Source organism: Gallus gallus, chromosome 21 (assembly GCF_016699485.2).
Source record: "Gallus gallus isolate bGalGal1 chromosome 21, bGalGal1.mat.broiler.GRCg7b, whole genome shotgun sequence".
NCBI classification, from domain to species: Eukaryota; Metazoa; Chordata; class Aves; order Galliformes; family Phasianidae; genus Gallus; species Gallus gallus.
Genome location: NC_052552.1, coordinates 5458727 through 5478241, shown reverse-complemented (window position 1 = coordinate 5478241; position 19515 = coordinate 5458727). Strand labels below are relative to the sequence as shown.

At 46.3% G+C, this 19515-nt stretch overlaps 1 protein-coding gene and 1 long non-coding RNA gene across 6 annotated transcripts; one reads left to right on the top strand and one right to left on the bottom strand.

Moving 5' to 3' along the window:
- Positions 1–485: 485 nt before the first annotated feature.
- LOC112530144 lies at positions 486–19449 on the bottom strand. The gene is made up of 3 exons (XR_003071533.3): positions 19289–19449; positions 15493–15677; positions 486–1146 (listed from the first exon to the last, which is right to left on the bottom strand). It is a non-coding gene; the product is annotated as an uncharacterized LOC112530144 (long non-coding RNA).
- TNFRSF8 (TNF receptor superfamily member 8) lies at positions 3094–18737 on the top strand. Of its 5 annotated transcripts, none has more exons than XM_015296815.4 (11): positions 3094–3161; positions 3362–3571; positions 9207–9297; positions 10808–10930; positions 11119–11274; positions 11373–11466; positions 11871–12148; positions 12338–12448; positions 14092–14117; positions 14501–14711; positions 15889–18737. In XM_015296815.4, exons 2-11 carry the CDS (start codon positions 3500–3502, stop codon positions 16128–16130), a joined length of 1404 nt encoding a protein of 467 aa, XP_015152301.3. In that variant the 5' UTR covers positions 3094–3161; positions 3362–3499; the 3' UTR covers positions 16131–18737. The 5 variants fall into 5 exon arrangements, with proteins under 5 accessions (XP_015152301.3, XP_046759054.1, XP_015152299.3 ...); XM_015296813.4 differs by having other exon boundaries at positions 3148–3225; XM_046903098.1 differs by lacking the exon at positions 9207–9297.
- Positions 19450–19515: the final 66 nt, after the last annotated feature.

Here is a 19515-nt window from a genome sequence, read left to right as displayed (position 1 = left end):
TTCCTCATCGGGAATTGGCTGTTTCGGGTAGGTACTTTTTGACACTATTCTTTGCAATAATAAAAAATAAATACATCATTGTTTGGAAACAAAGACCAGGATGCATCTCCTTCCGCTGGTTGTTCATTAATTGCCAAGGAATTTTCTGTGCTCAGCAAGACTGAGGCAAAAGTCCCCAGTCACAAACAAACAAGGACTGGTTGGTTCTCCTTTTAGACTGCTGGTTTGCATGTATGTGAAACTCTGCATAAAGCAAGGAAGTTAATTTCTTTTTCTATTACTTTTACTAGCACACAGAAATGACGTGAAACTGTCTGCTGAAGCTACAGTTGCAGAAGTGACTTGGGATTTCCCCTGCGTATTGGGATTTTATTATGATCCCACCTTATTATAACCCGTTTTTTCCTGCTGGGAACTCTTGTTTTAAGTCATTGCTATATTTAAACAAGTATATAACAGGCTGCATACCGTCCTTCTTGTTGTTGATCACAGTGGATGAATATATCAAGGTAAACTGGTAAATCACTGTAACTCCACAGGTCATGTTGTCAAGAGCTCCTGCACTGTATTTTTCCATATCGCAGTGTGGCTTGATTAATGAGATTTGTTGAGTTATTAATGAGATTAATGAGACATAATTAAGTGGATTGATGAGTATTTAATACAAAGAATATGTGGCACAAAATAAGGATCAATACAAGATAGAATCTTGCAGATCTGTGGCATACTCAGCATAAATGAGATACTTGTCTGAATGAGTAACAATACACATAGAGGTTCAACTGTTGTCAGCTACAGCTTGTTCAGATTCCCATTGCTTGCCTACCAGGCGATGTTTCTCAGGGAGATTATGTTGCACCAGTATCACCCTTCCTCCCATCCTCTTTGGGTTCTGAGCTCCTTCCAGAGAAGTTCAGCGTGTTGACTTCACTTATAATGCCTAAAGCTACTGGGATCTCGAGTGTTCTCACTGCAGGTTGTACCCCGATGTTCTGCACCATGCATCCCAGCACACATTCCTTTGGGTACTGCTGAGTTTCAGTGGAGTTTCAGCATCTGGTGTTGTTTCATCGAGCCGAGCAGCAAGACATTGTAGTACTTCTCCTCGGTGTATTGTGGTGCTCTAAATAGCAACGCTGACAGACACTGAAATACAGATTTTAGACAAGGTTATTTTGATGTCTTTTTCAATGCAGCGATCTCTTTTATGTGTCTGGCGATGCTCAGAGATGATGTCTCGGTGCTTTTAGTCCCAGCTAGGTTTGTGTTGAAGAGCACGAGGAGCTGTCAGTGCGTACGAGACTAAAATCAGCCATCTCAAAATCAGAAAATGCCATGAGTGCTTTTGTTCACACCTGTGTGACTAAGCTGCTTCTGTAGCATTCTCTCAGTGCTTCCTTCCCTCTGTTAGCACACGGAACGTGCTGAAGGAATGGCTTGGGTGTGAGTGAGAGACTTCTTGTTGCTTACCAGGCTCTCTGTGCTCTTTTGCTTCATGTATCCAGCCACATTTCAGCAACCTCTGGCTTACAGGACCTTCTTGGGCCCCCTCATCTCCATGCAGCTCATGGAGGTGAGCAGCACAGATCAGATAGCTGCGGTGAAAATTAGCTAAACATTGGCTAAACTGCTAAAAGAGAGAACTCCAAGCAACTTTATCCTCACCATTTCTACCTTGAACACCTATAACAAAAGGGGATTTGGATGTTAGACGGATGCATGCAATCAAATCAGCGTTCTAATTAATAATAGCGTGCTCGTTGAGGCTTTTCCGTTTGTCTGGCAGGCATCACCCCCTGACAGAACAACAGAGAAATGGGGTTGTTTGTTTGCTTCGAGTTGTTCGATTCTATTATTATTATTATTTTGAACTTGGAGGATGATTTTCTAGGAAATCCAGGCAATGTTTAGAGAATGGCAGCGTGGGTTTGTTTGAAAGCTGAGATGCTTCAGTGCCAGTTACTGATACGGCTCCTGCTGGAAAGCCCCTACCACCATACTTGAGGTCAAAATACACAAACTCTGAGATGAAAAACGTATTCAGATTGGAACGTTGCTATTAAACACAGGCTCCTCACCTGCTGCTGGCATCGTTTGAAACAGCGCTTTGTGAACTGTGAGCGTTGCCTAATGGTGTTGTACTGCACAAGGTTAAGACATTTTCTAGCCTGTTATTTATTTAGGAAAAAAGAAGAATGTGATATTTGGGCATTCGAATGCTTAGCTGTCCCTGGACCTCAAAGGCATATCTACTAAAGTTGGCTTTTCTAGCTAAGAACACTTAGGCATTGAGAAGTAAGCTGATAAAGTGGTGAAAGGAGGTTGTATCTAAAAGCATATCTCAAGAACGCAGCATGCAGTCTCCTGAAAATGCCTGTGTTGACTTTGTAAGGTGGTGGTGTTGAGAAAAAAAGGCTTACAGCAGAGAGTTAAGGCTGATACGTACCTCATCCTCGGGTCCCTGTGGAACACTCTCATCTTTGCTTCTCAGTCCCGGTGGCAGTGAGGCAGCTGGCAATGCAATCACCAGTTATCCTACTTTGAACCTTTTCTCTCTTTTTCTTTCTGCTGGTAAGTGTGAAAAGGAGCATCGAAACACGGGTGTGGGAATACAAATTCTCATCATTTTCCTGGGCACCTCAGCGAGATTTTCAAGGCAGTCTGCCTTTTTTTTTTTTTGAAGTGGGTAACTTTTACTTTTGGTAAAACTTTCAGGGCAGATAAGAAGGCTGCACGGCTCCTTAAATGGGCAGAAATCTTCCCATGCCACCAAATGTTATCCAGAGCAGCAAAACAAGCGTGGCGGTGCAAGGGCTGACTGACAGCAGCAAGAACTGATTCCACGTGGCGTTGGAAGGAAGAAGGGATTCAGGAGGATGCTCTACGATATACTGGTGTTTAAACGGCAACGTGCAGGAGCTAAAGGTGGTTGTTCAGGAGCTTTCACACACTTGTTTCAACAGCAGTAAAGCTGCTGTACTGAAGCACTGTGCTTCTGACCGAGAAGTCTCTGGAGGCTTGGTCGCTGCTCTGATAGTGGACAGGGCAGGGCTTGGACTCGTGCCTGGACCAAAGCTTTGGGGAGTGCTCTGAGGGCAGCCTATGATGCCTCAGATGAGTACGGGCAGTCTGCATCACTGCTCAGCCAGACACATCCTCGGGTAACAACCCTGATGCATGCATCTGACTCACAGAAACCCAACAGCTCGGGGAGTAGCAATTGAAGTGGTTTTGTTTTGTTCTTTCTTTTTTTTTTTTTTTTTTAACTTTTCTTTTTTTGGGCAGCCCCCTCCCGCTTCCTTCCAAATTGTTTTCTCAGCCTGATTGAGTCTCAAATGTGTTGCCTTCATGTCTTGAACAGCTGGAGTGGCCCTGGACTTGGTGAGCGGACACTGAGCGAGGCTGGACTGGACGCTGGGAGGGTCCCAGACTTCAGGAGGAGCAACCTGGCTGTCAGACCTGCAATGCTGGGAGATCAGGAAAGCTAACGCCACTGCAGATGGCTTCCTGCAGCCTGAGACTGGGACTGTGGCTCCTGCTGCTTCTCCAGGACATTCAGGGAGCCCCACAGGTAAGGGGGGGGGAAGATCCGATAGCCCTGCAGGACCAAGGATCTGGAAGAGGGTTGGGGGCACCCTGGGCTGTTTTTTTTCCCCAGCAGTTGCATGCAGGGTGGTGAGCATCTGTAGAAACAGGCTTTGTGATAAAGGGTGCTAAAGGGATAAAGCAGAGCTGTCAGAAAGCAGCAGTTTGCCCTTTCTGGGAGCTCTGCAGACAGGACCAGCAGATACAGCTAGGATTTGAGTCTGGGGTTTGTTTGTTTGTTTGTTTTTTGGCATTGCTGATATTACTGCACCTCCAGGCACATCCCAGCTAGGAAACGAGGAAAGATTTCATAAGAATGTGGGACCGACCTCATTTACTTTGAATAAAGCTCTCGTTTTTGCCCGGACAGCCAGGTGCTCTGTGCCCGCCGCATTCCTTACAGAATTTTGCTTGGGCTCACTCTGCTGATGTGAGTCAGGGCTGGCAAAATGAAAGGTGTAAAGAGGCAAACGAAACAATAAAATACCTTCCTCTCTACATCCGCCCACCCCTTTGACACCGACTTTCCCATGAATGGGCTCCCTTTTCTGCATCAGATCAACTTAGAATAAACACAGCACGCTGCTCACACGAAGCTGTTGCTGTGGATGCAAGTGAGCTCCCATCTCCAATCCTATCATCTCAGACACTTCTGTGTTTGCTCCCCCACCCCACCCCACTCACCCCCTCCTCACCATTGCACGGTCTGGCATTGAGCCCTCGGAGCCTGGCGTCAACCCAGGTGATTTCCTTGGCTGACACTTAAGTACAAATGGCAAAAAAAACCCCAAAGATCAGTCAGTCGCAGAGGCTCTTTGCATAGGTAAGGTCAAGTTGGTGGCTGATCGCCCGCTGGGTTGGATCCTTAAATTGTGGTGCAAGTTTTCCTTGTGGTGGAAATGTTAGCCCATTTAAGACACCTGTCCGTGCATTGTAAGTGAATGGTGCAGCACATCACATGGGCTGTCAGGAGATTTTTAATAAGAAACTGCCTCTGATTAGATCTTTGAGCATAACCAATCCTCTGTGTAGAAGTTTGAAAAAGATCCTCATGGCTCTTACAGTAAGAGTAGGAGTTTGCCTAATGTCTTCAGCTGTAAATTCCCCTCCCACGTGGCAAGTTTGCTCTACCTCACCCTGGTCTTTCTGCCCTGCCACCATCTCTTTCCTGAAGTACACTGATCCTTCTTTTCTTCTGTAGGATCAGAGCCTGCAGTCCTTTACTCACCTGAGGAGTACTTAGGGGGCATTCAGGTCAGCACATCAGGTGTGCTGAATGCTGGCTGCTTTAGTTAGTTCTTGCTATTTGACATCACTTTGGTCAGTTCACAGAATGAAAAGGATAGTGATGAATTCTGTTTTCTATTACTCGTGGTCAGCATGCAGACTCACTGCAAAATCATCAGCTACCTGGAATAACCACGTCAGCCTTGCTGAGTTTGGAGTTTGCTTTAATTTTCAGTTAGCGCTCATTAATAATGAGCATGAAGCTTGACAACTTGAAATCCTTCATTATCAACTTCTTTTTTTCGTACTGACAGAATCTGGATAGAAGCTTGAAGAAGAGCAGACTGTTTTGCTACAGAATTAGTCAGTTCTAGAACAGCCAATGCTGGTACATTTTCTCTTCTCTCTCTCTCTTTTTTTCACCATAATACACTTTCTTTCTGACTTACAGCTTATTTGTAGTAAGCTGACTTCTTGATCTGCCTCACCATGGCTTTATGAGCTCCAGAGACCATAAATAAATGAGTCAAACCTTGTCCTGACTGAATTGCAGACTAGCCTGCTGAATTCAGCACCATCTTTGCAATGACTGTTATTTAAATTGGGATTGCAAATGTGATTGTAGAAATTGGCAACAAGAAACACTGAAAAATCCAAATGCTTCGTGTCAAATATGTTTGGTTTTTTGTTTTGTTTTGTTTTTTAACTGGGCTTTGTTTGGCAGCACATGAAAGAAGAAAAACCCAACAAGAACGTTGGCCTAGTAGGTCAATGAAATGACAAAGCCGAGGGATCCCAGGCCATCCCATTATAGAGCAATCCAAGCATGTTACATATGAATTGCGGTATTTTCTTTCAGAAGGTGTAGAATCACAGAATCATTAAGGCTGGAAAAGACCTCCAGGATCATCTTCCTGCTAAACCAGAAGCCTTTCTTTGCCTGCATGCGTGGATTAGTGAAATTCAGTCTCTTATCTCCATCCACTTCAATGGGACAGTGGCACTAACGCTGCCTTACAAAGTGAAATTGTGCTCAAATTGTGAATTTTCCTGGCCTGATCTGCTGAGTCCCATTTCTGTCTGTCTTGAGATTCATGCGAGAGAGTGGATAAGAAAAAGGAACAGTCAGAAGATGAAAAGATTTTTAAAAAACTGAGTATAACTCAGCAGGATTGCTGTATTTCAGTCCGTTTGTTCTGTACCATTTGTTAGAGACCTCCCTGATGAAGAAAAGCCGTGTGGTTGTTGCAGATAGGTATGATCTATATTGCACTCTGCAGTGCCTCTTAAGGTATTCCAGAAGGAGGAGGGAAAGGGCAGAACAGAAAGTTGTCACATACATGTCCTTCCAACAGTATAGGCAGGAAGAGGCAAAAATATGAATCTTGTCTTACTGGCTAATTGGCCATTCCTGTGAGTGCCCTGGAGCAAGGAGAAATAGCACCCGAAATACATTAGAAATGTCTTAATGCTGAGATTTTTGGCCACAAAAGCAGGAAGAACACAAATACTCTTCCTTCCTGCTGTCTTCTTCCTGAGCTTTCCTATGACAAAGCACCACTTTTCCCACGCGTTCTTTCCTTTTCTCCTCACTGCCTCCCCCCACATCCCTTCCCTTCTTTTGGATGCTGCCCATTCTGATTCAGGCATGGCAGGGGGGGCATTTTCTTCAACATCCTCCTCTCTTGTCTATCATCAGCCCAGACACGGCTCTGGACACACAGCAGGCTCCATCAGCTGTTGGTAGCACAGCTCAGGGCTCAGCGTGCATCGATGCTGGGGAGGTGAGCACTGCTACCGCTGCTGGGAATTTTGCTCAGAATTTCCCTTGTTTAAACAGAACTGGGCTGTGCTGTCACCAGATTCCTTTATAACCACAGCGTAATGAAACAATGAGCTTTTCCTCTGCCTTTTCTGATTACAATGTGGTATCCTCCTGACCAAGGCACTTATGGAAGACTTTGAGGCATTCTGAGCCCTGGGCAGTTCACCCCTGCCATTTCTTCAAGGTGTGCTCTCTGCCTTTGGGCAATGATTTATTTTGTTCCCCAACAAACCCACAGGAGTCCGGGGCAAGGGTAGGTCTTACAGCAAGGCTTTTTATTCCATGGGATGCATGCAAGTTTGAAATTGAGCTTAGAAGAAGCTTTCTGTGCATTGGGAAGGAGATCCAGTACTGTTTGTAGTGATGCATACCTGCCTGCACTGCCATTTTTGCCTGTATAAGTCATGTTGGACATCTAAGCTAGACATATGGGAGCTTGGTTAATAGACAGTATGCTGAATGCAAGCAGCCAGCCTTTCTGCTTAGGGGTTTTTTTAGCTTTATGGTTTAGAGAGGGGGGAAAAATAGGCAACAGTGAGCTGATGGCTGATGTCAACAATTGGCGTGCACTGTATTTATCACTGAGAAGGTCTGTGGTGAGTTTTGTTCTCGTGAGACACATCAGATGGTAACTCCTAAAGACACCTTCACAGAATGGTTTGAGTTGGGACGGACCCTGAAGGCCATCAGGTCCAACCCCTGCACTGAGCAGGGACACCCACAGCTCCATCAGTGCTCAGAACCCCATTCCCTGACCTTGGGTGTCTGCACCACCTCTCTGGCAGTCTGTGCAGTGCCTCATTGCCCTCATTGACTGCAGGCTGCAGCTGCCCTCTTGTGGAAGGAGAAAAGTGTCGAGTGCTTTCCTTCATATGCATCCCTGCCTGATTTGTGCACCATTTATGTGTAGCTCCCTCAGTAAGTTATGGCAGCACTGGCACCAGGGGAAATTCATAAGCAGGATTTGCATCACTGTAACTCGGAGAAGGATCTGATGTTTTAGATAGGCAAGATCACATTTTGAGAAGTAGCTCTTCCTTCATGCCTGGAGGCAGACCCTATTTCTTTGTCTAAAGCCCAAGCATTCAATAAAACCCCAAAATTCAATAAGCTCTGTGTTTATGTGCTGCGTATCTCATTCAAGATCTCTGTTCCCATTGTGATTTAACATTCAGCATCTTCTGAAGCCAGCCTTGGTTTTCTAGAACAACCAGAAAGAGAAGATCAGGTTTTTGTGGTGACATCTTAGAGGTCTTAAAGAGGAACCGATTCAAGATGACTGAGGTACAGCCAGGATGAATGAGGTATAGCCAGGATGAATGAGGTATAGCCAGGATGCTGTTGTTGCCCGAATTTTCTGTATAAAAGGAATCAATCCACTTTAAATCTCTGAAATGACTCCTGGGTGACCCCATGCCAAACACATTGTGCCATTCCCTGTTACTGCCAGTAAGTGTTATCTTTAGGGCTGTTAGGAAATGCAGAAGGTGGGATCATTGCAGAGTAATTTTCTTAAGCTAATATTAGAACTGTAGTGGCTTTTATTTTAAGTATTGGTTACATAATCATATCAAGGCTTGTTAATGAAAACCTTCACTTGGGAAAAGAGATGGGTTCAGTTATTTGGATGAGGGCTTTGTTCACTGTGCAGTACTTGCAGCTTTCATTTCAAGTCAGGGCACACTTGTTCTCACTGTAGGATTTGTCCCCAGGTTAAAGGTAAAACGATTTGTTAGTTTGCAGTAAGCATGCCTTTAGGTTGCTAAATTCAAGTGTTTGGAGGAGCAAATAACTGAGCAGGAAGATTGGCTTTGCTGCATCGATGAATGGTGTGAAGGTGAGCACGAGCAGAGCAAAAACAACCAGAGCAAACTATGACAGAACAGATTCAGAATGCCTTAACAAGGGTTAGCAAGGGGCACGGGACATGGAGACCTAGTATACAAACAGCTGTGCACTTATAGATCAGCTTTGTGGATTGGATCACAGCCCATTTGGCAAACCTTACGTGATGCTGACCATGGTACTGCTTCTAGTGCCAGCGTATACAGAGCTGGAAAGCCACTACAGGTATGGAGGGGGTTCTGTTAGTGTTATCCTTCTTAAAATTCCTTGCCTCAAGAAAAGGTGGGAGCTTTTAAAGAGCATTTGGCTGAAAAGCACTTTTATGGGGCAGTGCCACTCCTCTTTTCATTACACGGAGCCAAGAGTTCCTTTCTTTGAGCTCTGAGATGCTCACTGGAAGGATGGGGCTGCGATATTCCTTTCAGGTATATTTATATTTTTATATTTATATATATTTATATATTTACATTTAAAGCAATTTCAGAGCAAAGAGCTTGCTAATTGAGGGTGCATACTGAATGATTGCTAAATATGCTGAATATTACGATCTTTGCTAAAGTTCATGGGCAGTGGTTGTGTAGTTGCTTGTGAAAATGTTTGGACTTCCAAAAACCTGTAGTCTTTTACCATTTGTAACCACCATCATTAGAGACAGATGCTGGGATCTGCCCTCGTGCAGTCCTAATTGCCCTCTAATTGTGTCTTTGTCTGCTTCAATTTTTAGCCACCGTTCACCTCATCTCATTCCTGTGACACACTCAAGAATTGGTTCTATGATGAAACATTAGGGAGGTGCTGTTACCAGTGCCCTTCAGGTCAGTACGTTTGTGCCTCAGTCACATTCACACGGAGCCTTCCTCACACTTTGTGCACCAACCACGTGTATCACAGAGCTGCTCCTTGACCCTGCAGAGAAGTGCAGTTTCACTGCACTCAGTGTGGTGTAGATCCAGATGTGAATTTGTTCTCTCCTTTCCCGCCCTGCTGGGTCTGCATGCAAACTGCCTTTAAACTGCAAGCAAGATAGCTTGCTAGAATTTGGTCTGTGCTTTTTATTGGCTGGTTTGACACTCAGAAGTTGTTGGCAGGTCCAGCAACTGATTTCTGCTTGCCCCAGGATATGAAGTAGTGCGGTGGTTTTAGCTTCTGATCAAAGGCACGACGCATTAAATGACGGTGCAGAAAATCTGCCATTGTGCTCGTAGTCAAAACAGTTCAGAAAGCATCTCATGTGAGAGGTGGAACATCCACGTGGCAGGGGGCAGAGAGAGCTGTGCCTGAAGCTGTGACTCAGGCGTGCATGAGGTCATAAGTATGAAACACATCTCTGAGATAAGAGCTCTGGAAATGTCTGAAACTCCCCCTCAATGAATGGGGCATTTTATGGTACTGCACCATCACCAATCGCTTCTCTTACAAGTGTGGCCTCCCCTCTCTCTCTCTTTTCTTTCTTTCTCACTGATTTCTCTCTTTGCTTTATTATTATTATTTTTTTTTTTCAGAAGGGAAATTTTTGACATTTATTTGTGCTATAAAGAGAAGGTTAGTGCTTGGCTGCTAGCATTTGCATGCAGTTACATCAGACACTTCCTGTACTGCTTCAGTGCACTCCACCAGAATCATTCAGAAAATGCATGAGTAAGCAAGACCAAGGGATGGAGAAACTGCTCCTGTGGAAGGAGAGGAGGGGCAGAGACACTCTGGGCCACTCCCAGGGGAAGAAGCTCTTTTCTCCTTCAGAAGCTCCCCCAGAGATGGATGTCATAGCTGGGTCTTATGAATAGCAGCGACACAGTTTGCAGCTGGCTGTCATGAGCCACAGTTCTCAAACATCTCACTTCTGCAATCAGCTCCAGCCTTCAAAAGAGCAGTCTTAGCAAAGCAGTTTTGAGAAGGTGGGAGTGATGTGGTTAGGGCTTGTCTGGTAGTATTTATAGGGCCAAATAGGAAGTGGCTGTTTTGACTTGTGCTCCCACACTGCACTCACCAGAATGAATGGTAGGTGAGTTATTTTCCTGCCAGGTCTCCCATTCCTACAATTAACCCTTTGTGATTGACCGATGTGGGCTGGTGCTGAAACTGCGATTCATTTTTCTCCTGTTTGTCACCTGTTAAACATTCAGCTCAGTCTTTATGTTGTTTGAGCTTTTCCTTCTGCAGCTGCCATCATTCCTTACTGTCTGGTGACTCTTTCCACCTGCTGGCGAAGGCCACCAGCCCACAGCTCACTGCTGTGCCTTTGGCTTTAAGGCTGACAATGCTTCAAGATGGTTTTCTCCTCTATTTTTGAACTATTATCTCCACATTTTGGCTTTCTTTCTCCAGGCTATGCTAAAAAGAAATCATGTCCCATGGATCCAGATGAAGACTGCATGAGATGTGGACCTGAGCAATACCTGAATCAGTCCCCAAAGCCACGATGTGATGCTTGTGTGTTATGCACCAAAGGTAGCTGGTTTGCTGTTATCACCTACAGGTTTCTCCAGTTGTTCACGACTTAAAGTGCTGTTGCAAAGAGTGCCAGCAGCCTGCTCTGCTTCCCAAGCCTTTGCACTGCTGTTGCTCAGCTTTCACCCCTGCTTTGCCTTTTCCTCACACAGTGATCCTCTGTTACTCCATCTGTTTCTTCCCTGCAGAATTTGACCTTGTGGAGAAGGCCCCCTGCTCCTTCAATTCCAGCCGGGTGTGTGAGTGTCGACCAGGGATGTTTTGCCAGACTGCTGCTAAGAACACCTGCATGCGATGCCAGCGGCACACTGCTTGCAAGCCTGGTTTTGGGGTCAAAATCAGAGGTAGGAATTCCTCCCCATTTTACCTTTTCTGATCTTGGCCGTAGGCTTGGAGTTTATTCATTTTGGTCAGCCCATCCGCTGTCATTGCTTTTATTCAGGCACTTCAGAGACTGATGTTTCATGTGAGGAATGCCCTCCTGGGACCTTCTCTGACCAAAGCTCCAGCACTGACGTCTGCAAGCCCCACACGGAGTAAGTCCAGAGTGTTTCCAAGTGACAAACCGATTGGTTAAAGCTAATAAAGGACCCAAAGGGACTCCTGTGTGCTTTGCACCAGGAGTGACAAATTCACCTGAGAGGCAGTGGGACAGCTTTGAGCCTCTGTGCTGTTTGTAGCTGGAAGGAGGAAGGGATCTCTCTCGCCTCAGTTTCAGTTCACTGAGTACAGTGGGATTCCGTGCGCGTATGAATTTGCATCCGGGTCAAGAATCAGTGCCACAGGGGTGAGCAGAAGGTTAATGACTTTCTGACTAAACCCAGTAAATACATGTGGTATAAACATGACCAAAAAGGGCATGTGCCACATGGAAAATCTTACTGTGTGTCATGTCATTTGCTCCTAGCGCTGATGCACTGTTCTCTCTTTTGTTCCCCAGCTGTGCCAAGTTGAACAAAGTAGCACAAGGCAAAGGAAATGCCACCCATGATCAGGTTTGCACGGACCAATTGCCCTCCTACCTCACCCCAGACACCTCCTCCATCAGAATCACCAATGAGACAGATGACTCTGACGTACTGAAGCGTAATGCAAACCCGGTGACCCTTGCTAGCATCCTTTCAAGTGCCACAACCGAAATTCCCGGTTCAACTCCCGAGGAGGAAGCTCTGGCTGGCACTTCTCCCACCTTAGCCAAGGGGGAAACAACAACGAGAGGTCAGAAAGGATTTATTCTATCTGGCATGTTTTGTTCAGAGATATCTTTAGTAAAAGTAGTACGTGAGCCTCCTGCATAACCCCTGCAGCTTGTGAAATGATGTTGGGCAAACACACAGATCTACTGATAGTTCCCCTTCTGCCTTCTCTTGGTCTCTTTGTTCTCCCTTTGCCCCTCCTGTGCTGCAGGTCTTGTTTTCTGGGCAGTGGTTCTCTCTGTGATGGTGCTACCTGTGGGCATGCTGTCATTTTGGCAATGGAAGGTCTGCAAGAAACGGATCTTCATCCTCAAACAAAAGCGTGAGTTTTAAACGTGGTGCACAGCATGCTGTTCAGCCTTCCCACCAGGGAATTACAGCATCCTAAAATGCTACAGAGGACAGGAGGGGAGATGATATTTCCTATTGCCTGGTGAAGACGGGTCAGTTAAGGATTCTAGGCAAACTGTTCTGCATCGTGTTCTGCATCAGGGTGGTGACGCACTGAACAGGTTGCCCAAGGAGGCTGTGGATGCCCCATCCCTGGAGGCATTCAAGGCCAGGCTGGATGTGGCTCTGGGCAGCCTGGTCTGCTGGTTGGCGACCCTGCACATAGCAGGGAGGTTGAAATGGGGTGGTCATTGTGGTCCTTTTCAACCCAGGCCATTCTGTGATTCTGTGATATGTTGGAGAATATTCTCATAGAGCCATAGTTGGGTTGGAAGGGACCTCACAGACCATCCGGCTCCAACCCCTGCTGCAGGCTGGTTGCCAACCACCAAACGAGGCACTGGGTCAGGTTGCCCAGGGTCACATCCAATTAAAGTAGCTGACTGTATGAAGGAGCATGCTACAAACCGGCTGGGGAAATGGGTGGTGGTGACCTTTTAGCTTTAGTTTTTGGAACTTGTGGTCCGTCCTCTGCAGGCTGGTAGCGCTGTGGATGTGACACGCCGCTAGATGGCTCTTTGTCCCCACTGCACGGGCGCTGTTGGGCGATGCGTCGAGCAGGGGGGCTGCTGGAAACACGCCCGGCTCGTTTCTTGAGCACTCAGATCTGGGAGATGTGTTCCAAAAGAAAAAGTGGATGTTTGCCATAGCAACCCTTACAGATCTCCTGCAGTGCACGCCTTTTGCTCAGCTAACGGATCTCTGAGCATCTCCTCTGGCTGCTCTGTTCTGTTGTGGTAGATATTGCTGGCTGCTCTGCATCAGAGCATTTCTGCTTATTTATTCAGGAATATGATTCAACACTTCTCATGTGAGCTCAATTTTCTCAAAATGGAATTTTTCCCTCCTCACTTGGTTTACACAATAAGAAAATGTTACTGTGCAGCATTACAGAGCTGACATATTGAAGGTAATGATGGCCGTGCATCAGAATGGAATCAGATAGGAGGCATCTGGCTTCGTATAGAATCATGGAATCATAGAGTGGTTGGGTTGGAAGGGACCTTAAAGCCCACCCAGTTCCAACCCCTGCCATGGGCTGGGTGCCCCCCACCAGCTCAGGCTGCCCAGTGCCCATCCATGGCCATGGGCACCTCCAGGGATGGGGCACTCACAGCTCCTCTGCACGCTCCCTTCTTCCCCCAGTGTTCCTCCATCCTTGCGTATTATTACTGTTACTTTGATAAGAGAGTCTTCTGCCTACTTAGAAGGCTTTATCAGTTCATCGTGTGATTAGATGTGATGAGATGAACGCCAGTTTTGGTGTGTGGAAAGTGATGGGTGTGGGTGCAAAGGGCTTTGGGGAGAGCAGGATCTCACATGCTTGGCAGCAATGTGTCCCTGCATCACTTCAGCCCTTCAAAGAAGTGTGCCCTCAGTGGTAAAGACAGCATAATGGAGCTGAGTCAGGCTGTAAAGTAGTTTAGGACATGGGTGGGTGCTATTTCAAGGCAATTAATGTTCTTGTGATCGCTATGAATTCTTTTCTGATAATCCTTCACCTTTCCATTACAGGTTCTGATCTAGTGGACAAATATGCAGTAAGTGTCAACCACATTCCAAAACAGGCCACTTTCCATTCCAATGTAAATAATTAATGATCTTTCTCAATGCCCTCTTAAAAAGTGCCAGCCTTTTTATTTGGAATTGTAATCCGTGGTCATCGAGGTGCAGAAATGAGACAAATTAGGAGCTGCCACTTTCATGTCCTGGGCTACGTTCAAACGTGGCCTTAAGGAATACAGGAATGTAATTCAAGGGTGCTTAAGTTCCTGTATCTGCAGGGCACTTTGCTTTTTTTCACCCCCTGGGACAGTGGTGCTGTTGTGTTATTTCTGCCTGCCGCAGAAAGATTCTGTCAACCTGTTGCTATCTTCACAGTGTTTTTGCGTTGACCCTTCTGCTCTCCTCTTTGTATTGGCAGAAGATCACACTGACCACTGACAAATGTCCAGAAGAGGAGGAGTTAACTGACAGGAGCCTCCCTTTGGAAACCAACAACAACAACTTGATCTCCAGTGCTGAAAAAGCAGGTAGTCCTGTTCTGAGTCTGACTGAAGTGACGCAGAGCAATGGAAAAGCCCCAGATGGCCCCATTGATTCTCAAGTGAGAGACCACACAAATAATCAGATTGGTGAGTCTTAAGTTATCATTTTTTTACCTTCTCATTTGTTCAACCCTGGGCATAGGATATCATCCTGAAAGCATTGGCAAGCTGGAAAAGTATCTAGAGCTGCTAACAGAGATGGCCATGGCCATTGAGTCTGTGTACTGTAAACAAGTTGGTTTGTATTGTCAATGCTATTATTATTATTTTTCTGCATGAGTCAAATCCAAAGACTTAAAATGGCTCAGCTGATTCAGGACTGTTTTCTTAAGGCTGCTGGAATCCAGTCCGGCTTTTCTGGGAGGCAAAAGACAAAGCACAGAAAGAACAAGGAAAAGCAGAAGCAGAAAATGCATCTTCTGTTTTTGCTGCTGCAGACCAACAGGGATTTCTGTTATCAGAACTAGCCCTAAGAACAGGCTTTTGCAAAATGCCAACTCCCTGTATGGGGAGAGAGAGGGAGCTGTCTGTGGAGGCACAGTCAAAAGAAATGAACAACAGAACTCACTGCCATTCCCTACTCCTGTTCCAGTCCTCTCTGTGTCGCATACGAAGATGCCCTGTCTGTCAGGATGGGCTCAAATCATAAAGAAATGTGGGCGTGCAAAGCCAGAACTTGTTTGCTAGCCTGTGAAATGCTGGAACGTAGTCCCCATGTTAGAATGGCATAGGTTGGAAGAGACCTCAGTGCCCACCCAGCCTCAACCCCTGCTGCGGGCTGGTTGCCACCCAGCAGATCAGGTTGCCCAGGACAGCCCTTTCTCTACCTTAGATTTAAACAGCTGTGATAGTTTTCTGAATGAGGTACCTGATGGCAGTGCAGAGCAGGGGAGGAAGGAGGCCTCTCTTTTGCAGAAGAGGTTAACCAGGATCCCAGAAGGTATTCATCGGGCCTGTGGAAGGTACTTTGGTCGTAGATAAGCTTGCTGTGGGCTTTGGCTGGGCTTGATAATAAGAAGGAAGGTGGAAGTTCTTGGTAGCTCTCATTCCAAGCTGCCAAAAGAGCAACACCCCTTGGTTAGATATTGGGAAACAGCCTTTCATCTTTCTCTGTGAGACGTTTGATCTGCAAATGTCTGATTAAACAAAGGAGAAAATAAAAACTGAGTACCAAGTCAAAGCTTTGCATGACAAGGAGCCACCTCTAAGAACAGCAGCACTGTTGCCTATGCTCAGCATTACTTCTTTTATATTCCTTTCTCAGGAAAAATATTCATCATGAACGCCGATACCGTTATTGTGGGGTCTTCAAAAACGCCTGGTATCAAGAGCTGCACTGCTAGGGGATATGAAACTGATGTTGATCTCCAGGAAAAGATGGAAGAGGAGCTGTCAATGCACTATCCAGAGCAGGAGACAGAGGTTTTTCCAGGGAATGATGTCATGGTTCCTGTGGAAGAGGAGGGAAAGGAATTCCATCACCCCACCACGGCCACTGAGAAGTGATCGCCTGCTGAGAAGGTGTGTGAAGCTACAGCAACATCCAGTGACACTAAGCCTGAACCCACACTGAGGGAGGTAAACCCAGAGTGTCTTACACGACCTGAAAACTCACGTAAAGCACCAAAAACATTCAGCTTATTTCATCCAGCTAATTGAGAGGATCATCCAGACCACTGGTTCACATCAAACACTTTTCCTTGCCCTCCCAGAATCATGCTGGAAACAAACTGGAATCAAAGTTACAGAATTCAGAGGACTTCTGGAGGCTAATTCACAGCTTGCTTTGTCTGCATGAAGGGATGGAATTAAAATGGTTACTCCTATTAGCTCTGAAAATTCTGGCTGGGATTCTGAGTTAATCTCGAGGCCCGGCCACGTTTCACATTTGTTCTCCATTGTACTTTAGGCCAATCCTTCTGTTTGTTTTTGAGCCTGATTCGTGTTTCTTCAAATCTTGAGGTCCCTTCCAACCCAAGCCATTCCACGGTTCCATGATTATGAAACCATTCGTAAGTGCAGAAAACATACTCTTCTGATTGCAGTCAGACTGGCTGAACGTTTGGATGTTGAGTGAACTATGGGTGAATGGCAAAGCTGACTCTGCCAAAGGGGAAGAGAGGAAGAACTGGTCTTCTACCAAAAAGAAATAGGCACAGCAGCTATTTCCTTGAACGTTGTCAATATCTGCTTGTTCTAGAAGAACTGTTCGTATTCATCACAGTGACACTGATTTGCATGTCTGTTCCTCAAAAATAGTTCTGTTCAGTTTTGTGGTCAGCTGCCCCGTGTTACGCAGTTTCAGGTCTTTTAATGCTGCATGTTTGATAACTGTAAATGCTGTAGTGCTGACTGTGTTTCTGCACAGGAGCACGGAAAATGAGCAAGGTGACAAAGTGTGCCTTAAGAGTCAGGAAAAAGGAACCACAGAAATAATTTCTTTGTAGTTTAACCCTGGACAGAGAACTGTGATAACAGCAGTGCAACTTCAGTGTCGTGTCTGAGAGCCAACAAAAGGAATAGAGAAGCATAAAATCACCTCCTTAGGCCCAGGCTCACCGTGCAAGTTGCCTAATATTTGATGTCTGTGCTACTTAGGGAGAGCTCATAAGTGCAGTTCATATCTGCTCTTGTCATTCCTCCTACTTCTGCAGCATCAGCTGGAACTGAACTGAGGACGTTGAAGTTTGTCTCAGCCTTTAGTGTTGTTGTTGCCATTGCTTGGTGTTTTAATCTCTTTTGAGTTTCCTGGTACAATCTTCCTCCACAACCACCCCATGACAGCAGATTACAGACAGTCACCTCTCACTATGTAAAGAAGTACTTAGATAGACAGTACTTTTAAGATAGACAGTAGAAGTACTAAGAAGTACTTAGATAGACAGTACTTTTAAGCTGACTGACTGACTGCAGTGAGTGCCACTAGTTCCTGTGTCACAGAACGTAAGGCAATGCAGTACTGAGTTGCCTTAATGATTCTTGCCTGTATCCTCCCCAGCATCCAAGCCCGTGTTCCTATCATTTTATATTTCTTATCTAAGTTGCTTCATTGCCTTGGTCATTTTAGTTGACCTCATCCTTATCTTCTCTAACCTCACTATGTTCTGCTGGAGATCTGGAGACCTGAACCATACGTTTAAGAAGAGGAGATATATATATGTTGTTGTTGTTCATAGAATCATAGAATGGCCTGGGTTGAATGGGACCTCAAAGGTCATCTAGTTTCAAATCCTCTGCCATGGGCAGCATTGCCAACCACCAGACCAGGCTGCCCAGAGATGTTGTCCTTGCACAGGTGACTTCAGAGGACCATCAAAGACAGGGGAGCATAGGACAAGGGGGAATGGTTCTAAAGTGAAAAAGGATGGAAGAATTAGGTTGGATATTAGGATGAAATTCTTTACTCAGAGGGCAGTGGAGCCCTGGCACCGATGCTCAGAGATGCCCCATCCCTGGAGGTGCCCAAGGCCACGGATGGGGCCCTGGACAGCCTGAGTTGGTGGGGGGGATCTTTAAGGTCCCTTCTAACCTATGCCATTCTATGATTTTCTAAATTAAGTCATTCTATGATTTTTCTAAGCTTCTGCATAAAACTGACCCCAGCACTGACTCCTACCACCCCACTGCTACCTGCTCTCTATCCTGAAAGACGACTGTTGTGCTGTGCTCTTTCCTTCCTGCTTTTTGAACAGCTCTGACTTTCCTATCCCGTAATCTTTTGGGAAATCCTTAAAACGGCCTTTCCTTAGCTGACTCTAGGATGACTTAGTTTTATTAATGACCTTTAGGTGTGGAGCCTCTTCAGAGGCTTTTTGAAAGTCTTCATGTGTGACACTGCATGTCCTTCATCCATCCAACCCCAGCACATAAGGGAATGCATGTTATACAGATTCTGTGACTGAAGAAATAAACCATGAGAAATTTGTGCCTTCTTGGGCCCACAGCCCCAGAAACGAAGTGGGAGAATCTCAGCATTATGGGACCTCGTCGTTGGCGTCCAGCAATGGATGATCTACCCGCACATGGGACATTTGAGAACTGGTTCTAATTCCAAGTGTTCTTAGTTCCAGCATTTACTTGAATTCTGTGAGCCCGGAACATGATGTAATAACACCTGTTGTCACTCCATGTAGTTTGTCCTGCAGGAGAGGCAGTGAGGGGTGGGTGCACGTCCTGTGTTTGCCCCTGGTTTGTTGCGTTCAGGAATGCTCAGCTGACAATTCCCTGTGGCTGCCAGCGCTGCCACATCAATGGGAGGGGAGGAGGAAATAGAGTTCATGTGTTTTGGGGGCAGAGGTTGTGCACGCAGGAACAGCATCGGGAGGATGAGCTGAAAACTTCCTGTTGCAGGCTTCCACTTGCAGACTGGAGGCCGTTCCCTCGCTTCCAGCAAGTGTTCATTCTGCCCAGCACTACCATTCCTTCCAGGAAAGCACAGCGATGTCAGCTTCGTGTCAGAGGACACCGACTCGTTCACCCATAGCCTGGGAGTGACAGCACCCACCTGGCTGTGCCCGCTGAGGGATGCTCTGCAATCACACTGTATTTCAGGGCATAAACGAACCTTCCCCCCCCCTCCCACCCCCCATAGCAACTTTCTGAATGAACCACCAGCACCGCAACCTCAGTAACTTCAATCTCGGTGTTATGTGAATTAAACGCACCCCGGATTTTATCCTACAGCCGCACTTCTCGTGTCTGCGATATCAGTGTCCCGCCGCTCCGCTGCAGCTCCCCCGGAGCACCGTGCAAGGCACGCAGCTTTAGCCCCACGCATCGCCGCGTCGGCTGCAACCCCGCGGCCGTTGGTGGGCGGGTGCCCCTCGGCTCAGCCCCGCCGGCACCGGAGCGGCTCCGGGCGCTGTTACAGAGCCTCAGCTCCGCCCCCGCC

What these genes read in the sequence shown, in the direction of transcription:
- TNFRSF8 (XM_015296815.4), top strand. Translation starts at nt 3,500, where the DNA reads ATGGCTTCCTGCAGCCTGAGACTGGGACTGTGGCTCCTGCTGCTTCTC. An exon ending in TTTTGGGGTCAAAATCAGAG is followed by an intron (nt 11,275 to 11,372) that starts GTAGGAATTCCT and finishes GCTTTTATTCAG; the next exon opens with GCACTTCAGAGACTGATGTT. An exon ending in GGGGGAAACAACAACGAGAG is followed by an intron (nt 12,149 to 12,337) that starts GTCAGAAAGGAT and finishes CCTGTGCTGCAG; the next exon opens with GTCTTGTTTTCTGGGCAGTG.